The sequence below is a fragment of the Ranitomeya imitator genome, chromosome 6 (genome assembly GCF_032444005.1).
Source record: "Ranitomeya imitator isolate aRanImi1 chromosome 6, aRanImi1.pri, whole genome shotgun sequence".
Taxonomy (NCBI): Eukaryota; Metazoa; Chordata; class Amphibia; order Anura; family Dendrobatidae; genus Ranitomeya; species Ranitomeya imitator.
In genome coordinates, this window is record NC_091287.1 from 76,871,611 (window position 1) to 76,893,825 (window position 22,215).

A 22,215-nucleotide genomic window follows, 5' to 3' on the forward strand; every position below is an offset into this window, starting at 1 on the left:
AGTTCTTGCATGGCCGGCACAGCCAACAACCTGATCAACTCTATCAGAAGGAGACGAGTTGCACTGTGTGAGGCAAATGGTGGTCACACGCAAAAGGTGGTCACACCACATACTGACTTGTTTTCTGCCCCCCCCGCCAGACACCCTCAATACTATAAAACTGCACATTTTAAGAGTGGCCTTTTATTGTGACCAGATTAAGGCACATCTGTGCAATAATGATTCTGTCTCTTATTACACCTGTGGCAATGGGGTTCGTCAAGATTTCTGCTCAGGCGGCTATTCTTGCTGAATGAACATTATTATAGGAAGTGCAGAGTGTTTATTATTTCTGTGCGTCACCTCACCCCGTTCATCTCCTCTGCATGGTGCAGTCACCCCGTTCACCTCCTCTGCATGGTGCAGTCACCCCGTTCACCTCCTCTGCATGGCGCAATCACCCCGTTCACCTCCTCTGCATGGCGCAATCACCCCGTTCACCTCCTCTGCATGGTAGTCACCCCGTTCACCTCCTCTGCATGGTGCAGTCACCCCGTTCACCTCCTCTGCATGGCGCAATCACCCCGTTCACCTCCTCTGCATGGCGCAATCACCCCGTTCACCTCCTCTGCATGGTAGTCACCCCGTTCACCTCCTCTGCATGGTGCAGTCACCCCGTTCACCTCCTCTGCATGGCGCAATCACCCCGTTCACCTCCTCTGCATGGCGCAATCACCCCGTTCACCTCCTCTGCATGGTAGTCACCCCGTTCACCTCCTCTGCATGGTGCAGTCACCCCGTTCACCTCCTCTGCATGGCGCAATCACCCCGTTCACCTCCTCTGCATGGCGCAATCACCCCGTTCACCTCCTCTGCATGGCGCAATCACCCCGTTCACCTCCTCTGCATGGCGCAATCACCCCGTTCACCTCCTCTGCATGGTAGTCACCCCGTTCACCTCCTCTGCATGGTGCAGTCACCCCGTTCACCTCCTCTGCATGGCGCAATCACCCCGTTCACCTCCTCTGCATGGCGCAATCACCCCGTTCACCTCCTCTGCATGGTAGTCACCCCGTTCACCTCCTCTGCATGGTGCAGTCACCCCGTTCACCTCCTCTGCATGGCGCAATCACCCCGTTCACCTCCTCTGCATGGCGCAATCACCCCGTTCACCTCCTCTGCATGGTAGTCACCCCGTTCACCTCCTCTGCATGGTGCAGTCACCCCGTTCACCTCCTCTGCATGGCGCAATCACCCCGTTCACCTCCTCTGCATGGTAGTCACCCCGTTCACCTCCTCTGCATGGTGCAGTCACCCCGTTCACCTCCTCTGCATGGTGCAGTCACCCCGTTCATGTCCTCTGCATGGTGCAGTCACCCCGTTCACCTCCTCTGCATGGTACAGTCACCCCGCTCATCTCCTCTGCATGGTACAGTCACCCCGCTCATCTCCTCTGCATGGTACAGTCACCCCGCTCATCTCCTCTGCATGGTACAGTCACCCCGCTCATCTCCTCTGCATGGTACAGTCACCCCGCTCACCTCCTCTGCATGGTGCAGTCACCCCGCTCATCTCCTCTGCATGGTACAGTCACCCCGCTCATCTCCTCTGCATGGTACAGTCACCCCGCTCACCTCCTCTGCATGGTGCAGTCACCCCATTCACCTCCTCTGCATGGTACAGTCACCCCGCTCATCTCCTCTGCATGGTACAGTCACCCCGCTCATCTCCTCTGCATGGTACAGTCACCCCGCTCACCTCCTCTGCATGGTGCAGTCACCCCATTCACCTCCTCTGCATGGTGCAGTCACCCCGCTCATCTCCTCTGCATGGTGCAGTCACCCCGTTCACCTCCTCTGCATGGTGCAGTCACCCCGTTCACCTCCTCTGCATGGCGCAATCACCCCGTTCACCTCCTCTGCATGGCGCAATCACCCCGTTCACCTCCTCTGCATGGTAGTCACCCCGTTCACCTCCTCTGCATGGTGCAGTCACCCCGTTCACCTCCTCTGCATGGCGCAATCACCCCGTTCACCTCCTCTGCATGGCGCAATCACCCCGTTCACCTCCTCTGCATGGTAGTCACCCCGTTCACCTCCTCTGCATGGTGCAGTCACCCCGTTCACCTCCTCTGCATGGCGCAATCACCCCGTTCACCTCCTCTGCATGGCGCAATCACCCCGTTCACCTCCTCTGCATGGTAGTCACCCCGTTCACCTCCTCTGCATGGTGCAGTCACCCCGTTCACCTCCTCTGCATGGCGCAATCACCCCGTTCACCTCCTCTGCATGGCGCAATCACCCCGTTCACCTCCTCTGCATGGCGCAATCACCCCGTTCACCTCCTCTGCATGGTAGTCACCCCGTTCACCTCCTCTGCATGGTGCAGTCACCCCGTTCACCTCCTCTGCATGGCGCAATCACCCCGTTCACCTCCTCTGCATGGCGCAATCACCCCGTTCACCTCCTCTGCATGGTAGTCACCCCGTTCACCTCCTCTGCATGGTGCAGTCACCCCGTTCACCTCCTCTGCATGGCGCAATCACCCCGTTCACCTCCTCTGCATGGCGCAATCACCCCGTTCACCTCCTCTGCATGGTAGTCACCCCGTTCACCTCCTCTGCATGGTGCAGTCACCCCGTTCACCTCCTCTGCATGGCGCAATCACCCCGTTCACCTCCTCTGCATGGTAGTCACCCCGTTCACCTCCTCTGCATGGTGCAGTCACCCCGTTCACCTCCTCTGCATGGTGCAGTCACCCCGTTCATGTCCTCTGCATGGTGCAGTCACCCCGTTCACCTCCTCTGCATGGTACAGTCACCCCGCTCATCTCCTCTGCATGGTACAGTCACCCCGCTCATCTCCTCTGCATGGTACAGTCACCCCGCTCATCTCCTCTGCATGGTACAGTCACCCCGCTCATCTCCTCTGCATGGTACAGTCACCCCGCTCACCTCCTCTGCATGGTGCAGTCACCCCGCTCATCTCCTCTGCATGGTACAGTCACCCCGCTCATCTCCTCTGCATGGTACAGTCACCCCGCTCACCTCCTCTGCATGGTGCAGTCACCCCATTCACCTCCTCTGCATGGTACAGTCACCCCGCTCATCTCCTCTGCATGGTACAGTCACCCCGCTCATCTCCTCTGCATGGTACAGTCACCCCGCTCACCTCCTCTGCATGGTGCAGTCACCCCATTCACCTCCTCTGCATGGTGCAGTCACCCCGCTCATCTCCTCTGCATGGTGCAGTCACCCCGCTCATCTCCTCTGCATGGTGCAGTCACCCCGCTCATCTCCTCTGCATGGTACAGTCACCCCGCTCACCTCCTCTGCATGGTGCAGTCACCCCGCTCATCTCCTCTGCATGGTGCAGTCACCCCATTCACCTCCTCTGCATGGTGCAGTCACCCCGTTCACCTCCTCTGCATGGTTCATCTACTCTGCGCTGTCCTGTCACCTTTACAGTTTATACAAACTTAAAACCCCCCACATGTAATCAGGGGAGGTGCTTCTAACCATAATGTAAAAACGTTTCATAGAAACAAATCACTTAAGCATTTAGAAATGAACCTGTGAGTAGGATCAACCTTCCTAAGCCGTCTATGTGGACACGAGGTCATCGAATGTTGCATAAAACGATACCTTAAATCAGCAATTCGATGTCTTATTTCAGACATATCCAGGTTTTTCTGATATATACGGTAAATGAGTTGTTAAGATGTATGAGCCATAGATCTCACTGACAATCTGTCTCCAGGGCTTATTTTAATTGAATGAGGCGTTACCAGTGGGAGACATGTAATGACTGACAGTCTGCTCTCATGCTCTACCAGTCGGACACTGTCAACGGCTCCTTTCATTTACAATAAGCGCTGGAGGCAGATTCTCAGGGAGATCTATATCCGGTCCATAGATCCTAATGGCTTATGTACATATTAAGAAAAACGTGGATTTCTCTGGAATAAGACATCAGATCAAAATGAAATGTGTCCAACTTCTATCATCAAAGCAAGAAAGTTTAATTCACATTACCAGTAGTTCGTCCATGCTGGTCTGACATTTTTCTAGATTAATTCTCTTAATAGCCACTTTTTCCTTCTTGGGGGTGCAGTAGGCAGCTTGGACCACAGCGGTTGCCCCACTACCTGGAGACCGAAACAGAAGAGATGGTTAACACACAAAGGTATAAAAGTACAGAAAAGTGGAGGACTGTGATCTAGAAAGCATGAAGGCACGTCAGCATGGTTTCTATAGGAAGCCGCTGCTTCTTCCCTTCACCAGCTCTTAGGCATTACCCAAATCTGATGTGCTATGTACGCAGCCGATACAGGAGGAAATGAATAATGGATGTGGTCAATCACTATGGAATCAACCAAAGCTTCACGCGAATGCCAAAGGAGAAGTCTTCCTGCCTAATGGGCAGAACACACATCATTCTCACATCACACTACAGCGTCTAGTATTCAAGGTTCTTCTTAAAGTAGAATCCTCCACCCCACAAATTATATGTAATAGGCCCCATTTTCTGCAGCGGATTTCTGATTTTCCAAGAAAAAAAAAAAAACTTGCCATTAGGGATCTACCACATACGTTAACGTCCTCATTCTAGCTGTCCTGACATTTTCATAGGGGTTTTTAAATGAAATGCACAAGAATTCAGCTTTAATTGTAAAAACAACTGGCAACCAATATTTGGGAGCTGTCTGGGATTTTATTTAAAAAAAAAAAAAAAGCTAAGAGCAAAAAAGGTCTTAAAAAATACACTAAATAAGTACAGGAAGAATGGGTTATTGCCATCTCATCTATTTAATCCCCCCTTCCCTGTGGTGGCCCCAGCCATAGCAGCAGTAATAATGTGCCAAAAATCACTCAAGTGACCACTGCAGTCAATCATTGGTCTAGGCGGTCTCATGTTAAATGTTACCCCGTTACAGGTTAAGGTGAATGTGTCATCTGAAAATAATATATTTCTTAACATAGTACCAAAAAAGCGCTTGGCAGTGGGCTTTTATTCAGTGCCTCTGTAATTAAAGCCACTTCTCTCACGATCTAGCAGAAGCAGGTGGTGTATTTAGCTGACTGACAGAGCCAGGGACCGATGTTTGGCAGCTACATAGATCCGCTAATGTTAATTGAAATCAGTAATCACATATAAACATTTTCCAATTTTGATGATTTTTGGCTACACACACTAGACTGATTGCTTTATGTAGTGGTTTTTAGGTTTGTTGTGTATACTGGGATAGAATGAGCAGAGTCATCTCATTATCATTAGAGGATAGATGTAAAACAGACTAAAGTCAGCTGAACTCATGGATATCAGAGGGAAATGTGTATGGGGTCTGTTGCTTCTCCTCTGGCAGAGGCTCTCTGACAGAGAATACAGGTGAGCTTTCCCGCATTTTGGAGGAGATAGCTGTCCATTGAAAAATCATTTGAGAGATGGCCATGTTAGGTTTATAGGGTCCCTCAATGTCAGACGGGAGGTCTAGATAAGGCAGGATGATAACCCTCCCCTCACGGTCTGTACTCCATCCCTTCCTGGAAACAAGAGCAGTATAATCACATACAGCAGATTTGTTGAAGAATTTTGAAAGGTGCATGCAGAAATCCATGCACTCGTTGCATAAACAATCCCATTAAAATGTCATGAATTTTTCAGTTGCAAAACCTTTTGCGATTAATCTTCCGCATGTCAATACACCCTAATAATCTGACATTTTTAAAGTCTGTTGTCTTCCATTCGTTACAGCTGCCATAAAGCACAGATACCCAGCTACACAATCTGTGCAGACAACATCTGGTATATACCTCCCGCAGCATGGTTCAGAGGTGGTGGGATGTTTTTATCCTGTAGCCCCCTGGGTTCGCCCCCGGATTGAGCCAGGTGTAGGGATTGCATCTTATCTATGGATCTAGTCCTGCTGAGATTCTGTTGCTGAGGATGCACAATGCTATTTCAGGCCGTGCCAGCAAAAGACGCCTAGCTCCATTCCGGGGACGCACTATGCCATACCAGGCCGTGCCCCCCAAAAGCATCGCTACACCACCTGATTTGATGTTGGACGCTGGGTTCCAGGGAAGCATCGAGCCTTACCAGGCCATGTCCCCGGAACGGACGTCAGTCTATTTCTGCCTGTTCCCAGGAGTGCACCATGCCAGGCCCCGCCGCGCTCCTAGAGGGATGTCCACAGACGCCGGCTTCTACACCTGCCCGGGACACTGCTGGTCCACTCCCTGGAACCAGGTAATCTTCACTACCCCTGCAGCACTGGGGAGCCTTAGGGCCTCCCTCAAGGACAGGAATACTAATAAATTTATTTATATATGGTGCCAACATATTCTGCAGCGCTTTACAAATTATAGAGGGGATTTGTACAGACAATCGACTTTACAGCATAACAAAAATCACAGTTCAAAACAGATACCAAGAGGAGTGGGGGCCCTGCTCGCAAGCTTACAAACTATGAGGAAAAGGGGAGACACGAGAGGTGGATGGTACCAATTGCTTTCGTTGTTCGGACCAGCCATAGTGTAAGGATCGGTGCTCATGTAAAGCTGCATGAACCGGTTATTGGCCTAAGTATATAACAGTACAGACACAGAGGGCTATTAACTGTATAAAGTGTATGAGAACATGATGTGAGAAACCAGATTATGGTTTAAGTTTTTTGAATGGGCCACACAGGGATAGTTATGTTAATGCGTTGAGGCGGTAGGCCAGTCTGAACAAATGCGTTTTTAGGGCACGCTTAAAACTGTGGGGATTGGGGATTAATTGTATTAACCTGGGTCGTGCATTTTAAAGAATTGACGCAGCACGTGAAAAGTCTTGGAGACGGGAGTGGGAGGTTCTGATTATTGAGGATGTTAACCTCAGGTCATTAGCAGAATGGAGAGCACAGGTAGCGTGGTAGACTGAGACCAGAGAGGAGATGTAGGGTGGTGCTGAGCCATGGAGCGCTTTGTGGATGAGGGTAATAGTTTTGTACTGAATTCTGGAGTGGATGGGTAACCAGTGTAATGACTGGCACAGGGTAGAGGCATCGGTGTAACGGTTGGCGGAAAATGATCCTGGCTGCAGGATTCAGGACATATTGGAGAAGGGAGAGTTTGGTAAGAGGGAGGCCGATCAGTAGAGAATTACAATAGTCCAGCCGACAATGAATGAGTGAAACAGTAAGAGGAAAACCACTGAGGTGTACTGGAGGGCTCCGCCTTTTAAAGCTATGGGGTTTCCTGTCCTTAGGGGCGGATACTCTCTCTCTCTCCAATGGTGTGGTCATGGGGAATGGGAAAAATATAATTGTTATTATTATTTATTTACATAGCACCATTGATTCCATGGAGCTGTACATGAGAAGGGGTTACATACAAAGTCATAGATGTTGTTTACAGTAAACAAATGTACGATGACAGACTGGTACAGAGGGGAGAGACCCTGTCCTTGCGGACTTACATTCTACGGGATAATGGGGAAGAGACAGAAGGTCGGGGGTGCAGCAGCTCTGGTGGTGGTGAGGTGGTAGATCAGGTGGTGGTGAGGAGGCAGAATATTATTGCAGGCAGTAAGCTTTAATGAAGAGATGGGTTTTCAAGTTCCGTCTGAAGTGTGGAGGAGAGTAGGAAGTCTTGGGAGGATCGAAGATTACGTGAGGGAAGATATTGGGAGATTAGTTCAGAGATATAGGGAGCGGAGAAGTTGCGGATGGCTTTGTAGGTCAGTGTTAGTAGTTTGAACTGGATTCGTTGGGGAATTGGGAGCCAGTAAAGGGATTTGAAGAGGGGAGAAAAAGGGGAGTAGCAAGGAGAGCAGTGGATTAGTCGGGCAGCAGAGTTGAGGACAGACTGGAGTGGTGCAACAGAGTTAACGGGGAGGCCACAGAGGAGGGTGCTGCAGTAATCAAGGCAGGAGATGATGAGGGCAAGCACAAGAGTTTTAGTAGATTGAGGGCTGAGGAAGGGACGGATTCTGGAAATATTTTTGAGTTGGAGGCGACAGGAGATGGCAAGAGTATGGACGTTTGGTTTGAAGGACAGGGCAGAGTCGAGAGTTTCTCTCAGGCAGCGGATTTCAGGTGCGGGAGAGAGCGTGATGCCATTTACCATAATAGATAGGTCGGTTAGGGGAGATATGCGAGTTGGAGGAAAGATGACGAGTTCGGTTTTGTCTACATTGAGTTTAAGGAAGCGAGAGGCGAAGGAGGATATGGCTGACACTCCGGGATTCTGGACAGCAGACCTCTGGGCCAGATAGGTAGATCTGAGTGTCATCCGCATACAGGTCGTCCTGGAAGCCATGGGACTTTATGAGTTGTCCCAGACCAAGGGAATAGATGGAAAAAGTAGGGGCCTCTGGACAGAGCCTTGAGGGACTCCAACAGAGAGAGGGGAGGATGGGGAGGTAGTGTGGGAGTGGGAAACGCTAAATGTGCGCTCGGAAAGGTATGAGGCAATCCAGGACAGGGCAAGGTCTTTGATGCCAAGGGAAGAAAGAATCTGTAGCAGTAGGCAGCGGTCGACTGTGTCGAAGGCAGCAGGGCTGTGGAGTCGGAGTTAGTTTTGGTTGGAGTCGGAGTCGGTAGAAATGTACCGACTCCAGCTTTTAAAAAAATGTATTAATATTTCAGAATTGAACTTTCATATGAATTTTATAAATGTTACTCAAATATATATGTTCTATCAAACTATGAACAACAGTGATAAGCAGTTCTGCTGGAGATAGAGACATTTCTTACTTCTTGTGTGTCACTGTTCTCCACTGCCCTTATCTAATCTTATACTTGGTTAACCTCATGCTGCCCCAACCGCACTACTTTTGGCAGCTGTTTATGTAAACCCAATGCATCGGATTCTTCTAGATGATCAACAGCTAACTAAAGGAAAAGAATCTCTGTTTGAAATAGCAGTAAGGATGAAAGGGTTGCAGAACAGTCAGGAGGAACAAGAAGAATTTGGTCGTCCTGCCACATCTTCACCCTCATCAACTGATGAAGAATTTAATTTCGAAAATATTTGGATCACAAGGACCGTGCAAAGCGTTCCCGCATAGAAGAGTCATCCCCATCAAAGAACACAGCCAGTACATTTCAGCAGAATTTTTCACGTGCACTAAAAGAAATTGAGAAATTTGTCCGTTCATCAAAAATAACAGTGCAACAAGCGATTCCTCTGTATCCTGACATTGTCAGAGATGTTGCCCGAGTGTTTACTGCTTTGCCACCAACCCAAGTTAGTGTAGAGAGGTTGTTCTCTGCTCTCAAAATAATTACCGGTAGATCAGATTTGAGGGCATCCATGAAGGAGGATCTAACAGAGGCAATACTTTTTCTGAGGACAAATTTATAGATTTCTTCTTATTAACTGCATAACAGTGTTTATTGCATATTTACTTACAAGAGTTTAGAAAAGTTTAGAAAAGTTATTTGCTATATTCTAATTGTATTCTAATAAATATAGTTTTTGCTCTAAGTGGTCTGATTACTTATATGATGGTGAGAAACTGAATAAGCACGATGTTAATATTTGACAACAGTAAATTTATTGTTACGAATTGGCCATTTATGAAGGAGTCAGAGTCGGAGCCGGAGCCGAAACCTGATAAAATCCAGGAGTCGGAGTCGCAACTGTGGCTTACCGACTCCACAGCCCTGGAAGGCAGGGAACAGGTGGAGAAGGAGGAGGATGGGGAGCTGTCTGCTAGCTTTGGCTGTAAGTCATTAGTAATTTTGGTCAGGGCAATTTCGGTGGACTGGTGGGGGCGGAAGCCAGATTGGAGGTTGTCAAGGAGAGAGTTAAGGTACCGTCACACTGAAACGACGCTGCAGCGATACGACAACGATGTCGATTGCTGCAGCGTCGCTGTTTGGTCGCTGGAGAGCTGTCACACAGACAGCTCTCCAGCGACCAACGATCCCGAAGTCCCCGGTAACCAGGGTAAACATCGGGTTACTAAGCGCAGGGCCGCGCTTAGTAACCCGATGTTTACCCTGGTTACCAGCGTAAACGTAAAAAAACCAAACACTACATACTTACCTTCCGTGTCTGTCCTCCGGCGCTGTGCTTTCCTCTTTACTGTCAGCGCCGGTCAGCCGTAAAGCAGAGCGGTGACGTCACCGCTGTGCTTTCCGGCTGGCCTTCGCTCACAGCCAGTACAGAGAAGCACAGCGCCGGAGGACAGACACGGAAGGTAAGTATGTAGTGTTTGTTTTTTTACGTTTACACTAGTAACCAGGGTAAATATCGGGTTACTAAGCGCGGCCCTGCGCTTAGTAACCCGATGTTTACCCTGGTTACCAGTGAAGACATCGCTGAATCGGCGTCACACACACCGATTCAGCGATGTTAGCGGGAGATCCAGCGACGAAATAAAGTTTCAAACGATCTGCTATGACGTACGATTCTCAGCGGGGTCCCTGATCGCAGTAGCGTGTCAGACTCAGCGAGATCGTAACGATATCGCTGGAACGTCACGGATCGTGCCGTCCTAGCGATCTAAGTGCCACTGTGTGACGGTACCCTTAGATAAGAGGTGGGAGGAAAGTTGAGCATGGACGTGCTGCTCAAGGAGTTTTGAAGCAAACAGGAGCAGTGATATGGGGCGATAGCAGTTGGGTCAAGATTAGGTTTTTTGAGGATGGGTGTGATAGTGGCATATTTGAAGGCAGAGGGGAAGGTACCAGAAGATAGCGATAGATTGAAGAGATGGGTAAGGGCTGGAATGAGCGTGTTAGTGAGGTTGGGGAGCAGGTGGTAAGGGATGGGGTCAAGTGCACAGGTGGTGAGGTGTGATTTGGAAATCAGGTGAGTAACCTCTCCTTCAGTGATGTTGGAGAGGAAGGTTATTAGGGTCTGGTATATGGAGTGGTTGGGGTGGTGGAACTGTAAAGGTTTGCCTTGTTTGGTCAATCTTATTTTTGAAGTAGGTGGCAAAGTCCTCCGCAGAGATTAGGGGAGTTGGAGAAGGCAGTGATGGGCTGAGGAGAGAGTTGAATGTGCTTAACAGTTGTTTTGGGATGTAGGATAATGAAGATACAAGGTTTGTGAAATAGATCTGTTTAGCAGAGGTGATGGCCAATTTCAAGGCAAGTGTAGCTTGTTTGAAAGCGGTGAAGTCATCTGGCAGGCTTGTTTTCTTAAAACGCCCCTCCGCAACCCTAGATGCTTGTCGAAGTTTAATATAAATTTAGTATAATAAAAACACATTCTTCCATATATTTCTAATTAATTAATATAAAATTAAAGAGTAACCATCATTTTAATTTTTATTTCATAAATCAATAGAAAACGTGAAAATAAGCAACTTTGTAATATACACTGCTAAAAAAAATAAAGGGAACACTTACCGTAACTCCAAGTAAATCAAACTTCTGTGAAATCAAACTGTCCACTTAGGAAGCAACACTGTTTGACAATCAATTTCTCATGCTGTTGTGCAAATGGAATAGACAACAGATGGAAATTATTGGCCATTATCAAGACACCCTCAATAAAGGAGTGGTTTGGCAGGTGGGGACCACAGACCACATCTCAGTACCAATGCTTTCTGGCTGATATTTTGGTCACATTTGAATGTTGGTTGTGCTTTCACACTCGTGGTAGCATGAGACGGACTCTACAACCCACACAAGTGGCTCAGGTAGTGCAGCTCATCTAGGATGGCACATCAATGCGAGCTGTGGCAAGAAGGTTTGCGGTGTCTGTTAGTGTAGTGTCCAGAGGCTGGAGGCGCTACCAGGAGACAGGCCAGTACACCAGGAGACGTGGAGGGGGCTGTAGGAGGGCAACAACCCAGCAGCAGGACCACTACCTCAGCCTTTGTGCAAGGAGGAACAGGGGGAGCACTGCCAGAGCTCTGCAAAATAACCTCCAGCAGGCCACAAATGTGTATGTGTCTGCACAAACGGTTCGAAACCGACTCCATGAGGATAGTCTGAGTGCCCGACGTCCACAGATGGAGGTTGTGCTCACAGCACAACACAGTGCAGGACGCTTGGCATTTGCCACAGAACACCAGGATTGGAAAATTCGCCACTGGCGCCCTGTGCTCTTCACAGATGAAAGCAGGTTCACACTGAGCACATGTGACAGACGTGACAGAGTCTGGAGATGCCGTAGAGAGCGATCTGCTGCCTGCAACATCCTTTAGTATGACCGGTTTGGCAGTGGGTCAATAATGGTGTGGGGTGGTATTTCTTTGGAGGGCCGCACAGCCCTCCATGTGCTCGCCAAAGGTAGCCTGACTGCCATTAGGTACCGAGATGAGATCCTCAGACCCCTTGTGAGACCATATGCTGGTGCGGTTGGCCCTGGGTTCCTCCTAATGCAGGAAAATGTCAGACCTCATGTGGCTAAAGTGTGTCAGCAATTCGTGCAAGATGAAGGCATTGAAGCTATGGACTGGCCCGCCCGTTCCCCAGACGTGAATCCAATTGAACACATCTGGGACATCATGTCTCGCACCATCCACCAACGTCACGTTGCACCACAGGAATTGGCGGATGCTTTAGTCCAGGTCTGGAAGGAGATCTCTCAGGAGACCATCCGCCGCCTCATCAGGAGCATGCCCAGGCGTAGTAGGGAGATCATACAGGCACGTAGAGGCCACACACTACTGAGCATCATTTCCTTGTCTTGAGGCATTTCCACTGAAGTTGGTTCAGCCTGTAACTTCATATTCCACTTTGATATTGAGCATCATTCCAACTCCAGAGCTCTATGGGATATTAATTGTGATTTACGGTACGTTGTATAATTTTTAGGTTTTATTGTTCTCAACATATTCCACTAGGTAATGAATAACGATTTACAACTGGAATATTTCATTCAGTGATATCTAGGATGTGGGATTTTAATGTTACCTTTATTTTTTTGAGCAGTGTAAATCAAATGAGAGAAATTTGCTTCTTTCTCTGCCAGAATTGATCAGTCATTATCAAAATTCTCACTTCTGAGGTAAAATCTGTATTCAGTGAAGACACATTTGGGTCTAAAGTAAAATTTGTTAGAAAAAAGTTAAATGTTTATTTTTTCCTTCCTTGTTGCAAAAGTTCCTGTAAAGCACCTAAAGGGTTAATAAATTTCCTGAATGTGGTTTTGGGCACTTTGAGGGGTGCAGTTTTAGAATGGTGTCTATTTGGGGTATTTTCTATCCTATAGATCCCCCAAAGTAATTTCAAATGTGAGGTGGTCTCTAAAAAAAAAAATGGTTTTGTAAATTTTGTTGGAAACATGAGAAATCGCTGGTCAACTTTTAACCGTTCAAACAAGTCAAACTGTAAATCACTTGTGGATCTGCAGCGTTTTTGCGTGGAAAGAAAACGCTGCAGATCCGCAGGAAATCTGCAACGTGTGCACATAGCCTAAAAAGCTCCAAAACCGGCAGCCTGTCCATGGCTTTTATGTCCCACCATAGTGTATAGAGTTGTCAAAGGGAGCGGCAACACAATTCTGGAAAAGTGAAAGCCGCTTTGTCCATGGTTGCTTTTTGAATCAAAGTCAGATTCAGTTTTGATGTATTTTGGGCGCATCCACGCATTGAGGCAGATTTATTCATCCGTCCTCTTTTATAGAGTGTAATCTTAGACTGCACAGTCTGACAGTTCTCTACATTTATCACAGTGGTTTATGAGGACTGAGAAATTTGGGACACATGTCAATAAGTCTACAATGAAACCAATATTTTGCGGGGGGAAAATGGAGCGCATTACCCTTTAAGCCACGCCCATTTGTGCTTAGCTCCCCATTTTCAAAAAGCCTCTCCTTTTCTGACTAAGCCACGCCTATTTTTTTTAATAAAGTAGTAAAAGGTGTATAAAACCCCTACTTAATGTGGTACATGTAATCACAGATTCATTGGGTTTATTTGCATAAATTCGGCCATAATTCTGTTTCATTAATCATAGCAAATTCCCCACCCAACACTACTTCCCCCTCCATGGAGCTTATATGGCGGGTTTTCTGCAAATTCACAACAACAACAAAAAAATCACAAATGTAAATGTATTTGACCTCAAGGTGAGAGACCACCCTAAACAGCTATCTTCTTGCTGCAGGAAACATGAAGTCTTTGCTTCGAGTCAATAGAGGTTAGATAAGCAGCCATGTTATTCAGCTGATGCTGTGGACTATTCAGTCTATATGGGATCTGGTCAATAAGGCGTTGGTCAGGCCGAGGACTATCCCATGGTGCATTACACACATCCTGAGGGATGTGGCCGTACCCCAGTGTGGATAGCAGGAGCTCGGCACAGGGCTGCTTTCTAGCTTGGGAGCCTGTAACAGAACAGTCCTGTCTTGTGGTTACATTCCATGTCCTTTCCAAACACGCCTGGGACGTGCAAGTGCGGAGGTAATGACATGCGCAAGACTAACACGATGGAATACAAAATAGGGATTCTTTCATATGTATGTAAGGAATTCAGGAGTTGGGAAATGTGTTTTTTTTAGTAACATACACCGAGGCTGACACCTGCATTTCATGCCAGAAACGTGGGCAGTTTCGAATAACACTTAACAAATGGGGCCCATGAGATGGGGCAGATAACCAAGTGGGCCCTCACAGTCAACAATCTCCTGCTTGTCTGGAAACCACAGACCCGTACAGACTCTCCGGCAAGAGAACACAAGGCTCTGCAAGATTGATAGTGCTTCGTCAGACATGAAGACATTGACGCTCACAGTCATGATTCATCAGGATCCAGATCAGGATACTGATGAATCTAATATAACAGGAGCACTTACACCACGGATCAATATATTGACTACTGGACCAGTCTCCAGAAGCAAAGAGATTAAATGGTTTGAGTAGCTGAGGGCCCTGAAGAGCGACCATGGTAGACCATTTCTTCATGAGCAGGTGAACAAGGTACCGGACCTATACACCTATAATAGAGAGAGAAGTCTACCTTTAATTCCGTGCTGTTAATGGTCTTTACCAAGGGGGCGAGGCTCACTGCAGTCTCCAGGGGTGTATCTTTAGGCTGCTCTACATGATAAAACTTTGAGCAATGCCCCAATGGTATGGCTATTACAATTAATACACACCCTCCCAAATAATTAAAAAAAAAAAAAAAAAAAGGGCTACTGTACATCCCAGGAATCAAATGGCAAATTTAAGAGAAAAAAAGAAAAAAAAAAACTCTGGGGACTAGCGGGGATAAAATAAGAGCAAAAACTAGTTACTTTTGCCATTGTGACATGTCCTCTTTAAAAGGCTATTCCCATCTTGAAAAGTGATTGTGGATGGTGCATCACTGGTATATACCATTGCCCTATGGTCGGTTTGGCCATTCTAGGGCCAGGTTTCACAAGCAGTCAAAAGAGATGGGTGGGAAGGACTGCTCACATATCCCCACCCCAGGGGCAGGGTTTGGCAGATAAAATGGAGACAGAGTGTCTCATTCAGTGTCTGGGTCTGGAGATGTGTGGATCTCCTGTGTGCTGGTCTAGGCTAAAGGCCCCTTCACAGTAAAAAAAACAAACGCTTCATACTTACCTTCGCTGTCTGTCCCCGGCGCTCTGCTTCTCTGTACTGGCTGTGAGCACAGCGGCCGGAAAGCAGAGCGGTGACGTCACCACTCTGCTTTCCGGCCGCTGTGCTCACAGTGAGTGCAGGAAAGCACAGCGCCGGAGGACAGACGGCTGTAGGTAAGTATGTAGCGTTTGTTTTTTTTACTTTTAGGATGGTAACCAGGGTAAACATCGGGTTACTAAGTGCGGCCCTGCGCTTAGTAACCCGATGTTTACCCTGGTTACCAGCGAAGACATCGCTGAATCGGTGTCACACACGCCGATTCAGCGATGTCAGCAGGAGAGCCAGCGACGAAATAAAGTTCTGGTCTTCTAGCCCTGACCAACGACATCACAGCAGGATTCTGATCGCTGCTGCGTGTCAAACTAAACGATATCGCTAGCGAGGACGCTGCAACGTCACGGATCGCTAGCGATATCGTTTAGTGTGAAGGTACCTTAAGGCCTAAAGAACCGGGCACTATCCTGAGTGGGTGAACCCACAATACTTTATGGACTTTTTACTTTGTACTGGAAACGGCTGTTCTTTTGTTGGATGCAGTCTTAATAAACCTGCCTGGACATTTCAGCAATACCCCTTCCTGTGCCTACGTCAACCATAGCTGAGTGAGTACAAACCTCTGCAATATATACACACACATTATATAAATATACACCTAGCTGTAAATAAATGTTATAATATATATATATATATATATATATATATATATCTCTCTCTCTATATATATCTATATATATATATATATATATATAATTGTCTAAGGGTTACTTCCGTCTTTCTGTCTGTAACGGAAATCCCAAGTCGCTGATTGGTCGCGGCAAAGCACCCGTGACCAATCAGCAACGGGCACAGTCCGGCGGCAAAATGGCGGCTCCATACTCCCCTCCAGTCAGCGCTCACACAGGGTTAATGGTAGCGTTAACGGACCGCATTATGCCGCGATGCAACGCACTCCGTTAATGCTGCTATTAACCCTGTGTGACCAACTTTTTACTATTGATGCTGCCTATGCAGCATCAATAGTAAAAAGATCTAATATTAAAAAAATTAAAAAAATAAAAAATAGTTACCGTATATACTCACTGTCCTTCGGCCCCTCGGATCCAGAACAGGCCTTTCCCGCTCCTCACGACGCTTCGGTGACCGCTCCATGCACTGCGATCTCGCGAGATGATGACGTAGCGTCATCATCTCGCAAGACCGCAAAGCACTCTTGAGACCGGAGCGCGCGAGGAGCATCGGTAAACGCTTTGCATGGATCCGGGGGCCAACAGAAGGCGAGTATATAACTATTTTTTATTTTAATTCTTTTTTTTTTTTTTAACTGGGATATGATGCCCAGATTGCTATATACTACGTGGCCTGTGCTATACATACTACGTGGGCTGTTATATATACTACGTGGGTTGTTATATATACTACGTGGGCTGTTATATATATATACGTGGCCGGCCGCGAACAATCAGCGACAGCTGAATCCTGTGTATTCAATGTATTATTCTAAAATCTTCAGAAATAAACTATATATATATATATATATATATATATATATATATATATATATATATATATATATATATATATATATATATATATATATATATATATATATATATATATATATATATATATACACACACACACACATATATATGTATATATATATACACATATATATATGTGTGGGTGTGTGTGTGTGTGCGTGTGTGTATGTGTATATATGTGTGTGTGTATATATATATATATATATATATAGCACTGCAATGCGCAGGTGCCGGGCCTCTGACCTTTCCGGCGCCTGCGCACTGCAGGAGCCATGGCTGAAGATCAGAAGAGGACGTCTTGTAATGAAGATGGGAGGCGCCGCAGCGGACCAGAGACGCCCGTTTGACCTGACCAGCAGCGGGACCGCCCCTGGGTGAGTATAATATAACGTCTTTTTCTCCTCTTTCAGGTAACATCGGGGGCTTATCTACAGCATTACAGAATGCTGTAGATAAGCCCCTGATGCCGGTGGGCTTACCTCACCCGCGATTTTCGGGGTGACAGGTTCCCTTTAAATAGAAAAAAAAAAGTAAAAAAAAAACAAACCTTCAAAAGCTGAGATCCACATCCCATAGATCTAGAATGACTCATTAATAGGACTGGTAAATATTTACAGCTCCTGGATCCCGAGCACTTTGCTGAAATCTCCAGTATACCGTAATTACTTGTATTGTACCAAGCTGTAAGTCCTGGAAGCGGACCCCGTTTTGTAAATTTTCAGCCGACCATTGCTAAAATCCAGATAAACAACATGATGCAAGTGAGCTGCAGAAAACAATGATTACTACACGCTGGAGTAAAATAGCAAATGGGTCTAAAATAGAAAAGTTTCAGGAGATGGACGGGTCCTGCTGCTGACAACACCTAGAAAACCCCAAGCAGAACACTTCACAAAGGATTAAAAGAAATTCTGGGTATAAAGGTGCTCCAATACTGCAGCTGAATGAACCTGTGGTGCATGAAATAGGCACCTACAGTATTGAAATCTGCACGTAAAAGCCACAATCAGTTTCTTACAGAATATCATCATTTCCTATAGGAGCGTCTATTCTCTCACTTTGCGGTCAGAGTCCACATTTGAGAGGACATAACTCTAACATACCCACCTAAAAGAACAGTGCGCCATAAGATAGCGTCCGCCCCAAATAGTCTCACTGGAAAAAGTGTTAATGAGAGACAGAAAAACATTTTTGTCAAACCTAAAAATGTTCATATAAAACCAAAGTAATATTTAATTTGAGTCTTTTTGTCACATAATTGAGCAGCATAATATAGAGACAGAGATCCTGATTCTAGTGATGTATCACTTGCTGGGCTGCTTGCCATAGTTTTGATAAAATCATTGTTTTATCAGATAGGTTCATTTCACACGTCAGTGTCTCCGGTACGTGTGGTTCCCAGTTTTCACACATACTGGAGACCCTTACACATGTAGACCCATTCAAATCTATGGGTCTGCGCACACGTCAGTGTGTGTTCCACGGACCGTGTGTCGATGTGCAAAACACGTACACATCAGTTTTTTGCAGGCAGTGCGGTCTGCAATACGTCTTACACACGTACACACTGATGACATCCATGTGTCATCAATGTGACTTCTGGGAAAAGCTTTACAATTAGCGCTTCGTCCCTGGAATCGGATGCTGAATCCAACTCTCAATATTGTTGTCTGGTCTCCATGCCATCAGCGCAGTGCTGGTGAGAGTTGGAGTCAGCACCCGTCATCTGTGAATAGTGCGTATTAAATATATAAAAAACATGGTGTGTATGTGTGTGGTCACCCTTAATTTTACTAACCAGCTAAGGGAAACAGATACAATAATCAAAAAGCAAGTTATATGGGAATAGACCAAGAGCTTGGTAGTTCATACTCTCCCCAAGTAGTAAAGATAAATAAACCAGAGTGGAGTACTACAACAATACGATAAACACCAAGGAAAAAGGAGTAACTAACCAGCTAAGGGAAAGCAGACAGCTGGGGGCTGGTGCTAATATTCTGGGAAGGGGCCAATAGCCATAAAGGTTCCCAGCTCATTAATAACAGCTCAAAACTATTTGCTTAGCCTTTACTCGTTATTAAAAAGGGGGGACCCAAAAAATAAAAATGATGTGGGGTCCCTCCTATTTACACAAACCATAGATATCAAAGTTATACCGCCGTAATGATCCTCAATTCTGCTACATCCGAATGGTGTGGGGAGTGGTAACATCAGTAACGTGGCCGCTCGCCATGCCAGCCGGAACACAGTGAGAGTAACATGAGAAATTTCTGGCTGCAGTGACGAGCGGTGACATAATTAAGGTTACCGCAGGTCAATGGCAGCGGTTCTCAGGTTTAGCTCTGTGAGCCAGCCTGTGAACTGCTTTAACCCCTTCACGACCTTGCCCTTCTCCGTTTTTGCGTTCTCGTTTTTCACTCCCCTCCTTCCCAGAGCCATAACTTTTTTATTTTTCCGTCAATATGGCAATGTGAGGGCTTGTTTTTTGCGGGACAAGTTGCACCTTTGAACTACATAATTGGTTTTAGCATGTCGTGTACTAGAAAACGGGAAAAAAAATTCCAAGTGCGGTGAAATTGCAAAAAACAGTGCAATCCCACACTTGTTTTTTGTTTGCCTTTTTTGCTAGGTTCACTAAATGCTAAAACTAACCTGCCATTTTGATTTTCCAGGTCATTACAAGTTCATAGATACCAAACATGTCTAGGTTACGTTTTATCTACGGTAAGTGGTAAAAAAAAAAAAATTCCAAACTTTGCATAAAAAAAAAAAAAGTTAAAATAATTACGCCATTTTCCAATACACGTAGCGTCTCCATTTTTCGTGATCTGGGGTCGGGTGAGGGCTTATTTTTTGCGTGCCAAGCTGACGTTTTTAATGATACCATTTTGGTGGAGATACGTTCTTTTGATCACCCATTATTGCATTTTAATGCAACGTCGCGGCGACCAAAAAAAACATAATTCTGGCGTTTCTAATTTTTTTCTCGCTACGCCATTTAGCGATCAGGTTAATACTTTTTCTTTATTATTGATGGGTCGGGAGATTCTGAACGCGGCGATACCAAATATGTGTAGGTTTGATTTATTTTTTATGGTTTTATTTTGAATGGGGTGAAAGCGGGGTGATTTAAACTTATTTTTTCAACTTGTTTTTTTCTTATTTTTGCCATGCTTCAATAGCCTGGCTGGCACAGCTCGATTGGCTCAGCTACATGGGAGCGATCATCAGATCGCTCCTATGTAGCCGAATTGCTGCATTGCTATGAGCGCCGACAACAGGGTGGCGCTCATAGCAATCCGGCATCAGCAACCATAGAGGTCTCAAGGTCCGCTATGGTTACTATGCCTGATGGCCAGAAGCGCCGGTTAAATGCCGCGGTCAGCATTTGACAGCGGCATTTAACTAGTTAATAGCGGCGGGTGAATCGCACATGCCAGCTGTTAAGGTACCGTCACACTAAGTGACGCTGCAGCGATACCGACAACGATCCGGATCGCTGCAGCGTCGCTGTTTGGTCGCTGGAGAGCTGTCACACAGACAGCTCTCCAGCGACCAACGATGCCGGTAACCAGGGTAAACATCTGGTTACTAAGCGCAGGGCCGCGCTTAGTAACCCGATGTTTACCCTGGTTACCATCGTTAAAGTAAAAAAAAACAACCGCTACATACTTACCTACCGCTGTCTGTTCCCGGCGCTCTGCTTCTCTGCTCTGGCTGTGAGCACAGCGGCCGGAAAGCAGAGCGGTGACGTCACCACTCTGCTTTCCGGCTGCCCGGCGCTCACAGCCAGAGCAGAGAAGCAGAGCGCCGAGGACAGACAGCGGTAGGTAAGTATGTAGCGGTTGTTTTTTTTACTTTAACGATGGTAACCAGGGTAAACATCGGGTTACTAAGCGCGGCCCTGCGCTTAGTAACCCGATGTTTACCCTGGTTACCAGCGAAGACATCGCTGAATCGGTGTCACACACGCCGATTCAGCAATGTCTACGGGGAGTCCAGCGACGAAAAAAAGTTCTGGACTTTTTTCCCCGACCAGCGACAGCACAGCAGGGGCCTGATCGCTGCTGCCTGTCACACTGGATGATATCGCTAGCGAGGACGCTGCAACGTCACGGATCGCTAGCGATATCGTCTAGTGTGACGGTACCTTTACTGACGTCACCACTCACAGAGTGAAAAAATTCTCACGCTGCAAGCGGTGACGTCAGTAAGGTTACCTAAGTTCATAGGCCGGGAACCTTTATGGGTATTGGCCCTTCCCAGAATAACACCAGCCACCAGCTGTGTGCTTTCCCTCAGCTGGTTAGTAAAATTAAGGGTGACTCCACGTTGCTTTGCTTTTTTAAATTATTTAATATGTGCCATTCACTGATGGCGGGTGCTGACTCCAAATCTCATTAGCGTCGCCTGGTCGCGCTGATTGCAGGGAGACCAAGAACTGTGGTACGGTCAGACCATGTTCCAAACGGTCAGACACAGTCATTGCAGTACACAGCAGGGGCACATTTATAAGATTGTCTGCCCACAGGAACATGTTTAACACTTGCCATTGTGGAACTTATTATAATGCCAAGATCTATCGATTAAAAGTAACTTTAAAGCACTTGTAGCTTAAAGGGGGCAAAGATCTAATAAAGTCACATCACTAAAGCACTGGTGCAAGTCAAATGCTTATCGGCAAAATAAAAGAGACCATCCAGCTGCACCAACTGTACCCAAGTGAAGTCAGCCATGAATGGTAGGATTTACAAGATGCCTCTGTGAGTCACTACATCCTGTGTAATGTGTTCATCACATACACCACCTACCAATTCTTGGAAAGGTAATCTAGCAATATTAGGATGACTGATGGAAAAGCATTTACATACATACAAGAACTAGAGAACGAAAACCTACACATTCTCCAGCTCCTACACAGATACTGACAGTGCATTTAGTAAATTTCTTTTAACGTCATAGACGTTAGCTAGACGTGCCGCTTCTGATATCCATGTGTGATTGTCATCACATACAGACTGGATGATGATTTATTGCACAATCATCAATGAGGACGGCAGCTGCAATGCAGAATGGAGGGCGACCTGACGAGTCTCCTGCGGTGCCCGGAACAGACGCTACATGAGCTCAAGACAATCAGGGGCCGCTCACATCTACCC

At 46.7% G+C, this 22,215-nt stretch overlaps 1 protein-coding gene across 1 annotated transcript in view; it reads right to left on the reverse strand.

The window, feature by feature from the left end:
• The window catches only part of OXSR1 (oxidative stress responsive kinase 1), a 109,770-nt gene that overhangs the window by 65,479 nt on the left and 22,076 nt on the right, over positions 1-22,215 (reverse strand). The window contains exon 2 of the mRNA XM_069729791.1: positions 4,013-4,125. Coding sequence (XP_069585892.1) covers positions 4,013-4,125 — 113 coding nt within the window. The remainder of the gene's footprint in view (positions 1-4,012; positions 4,126-22,215) is intronic.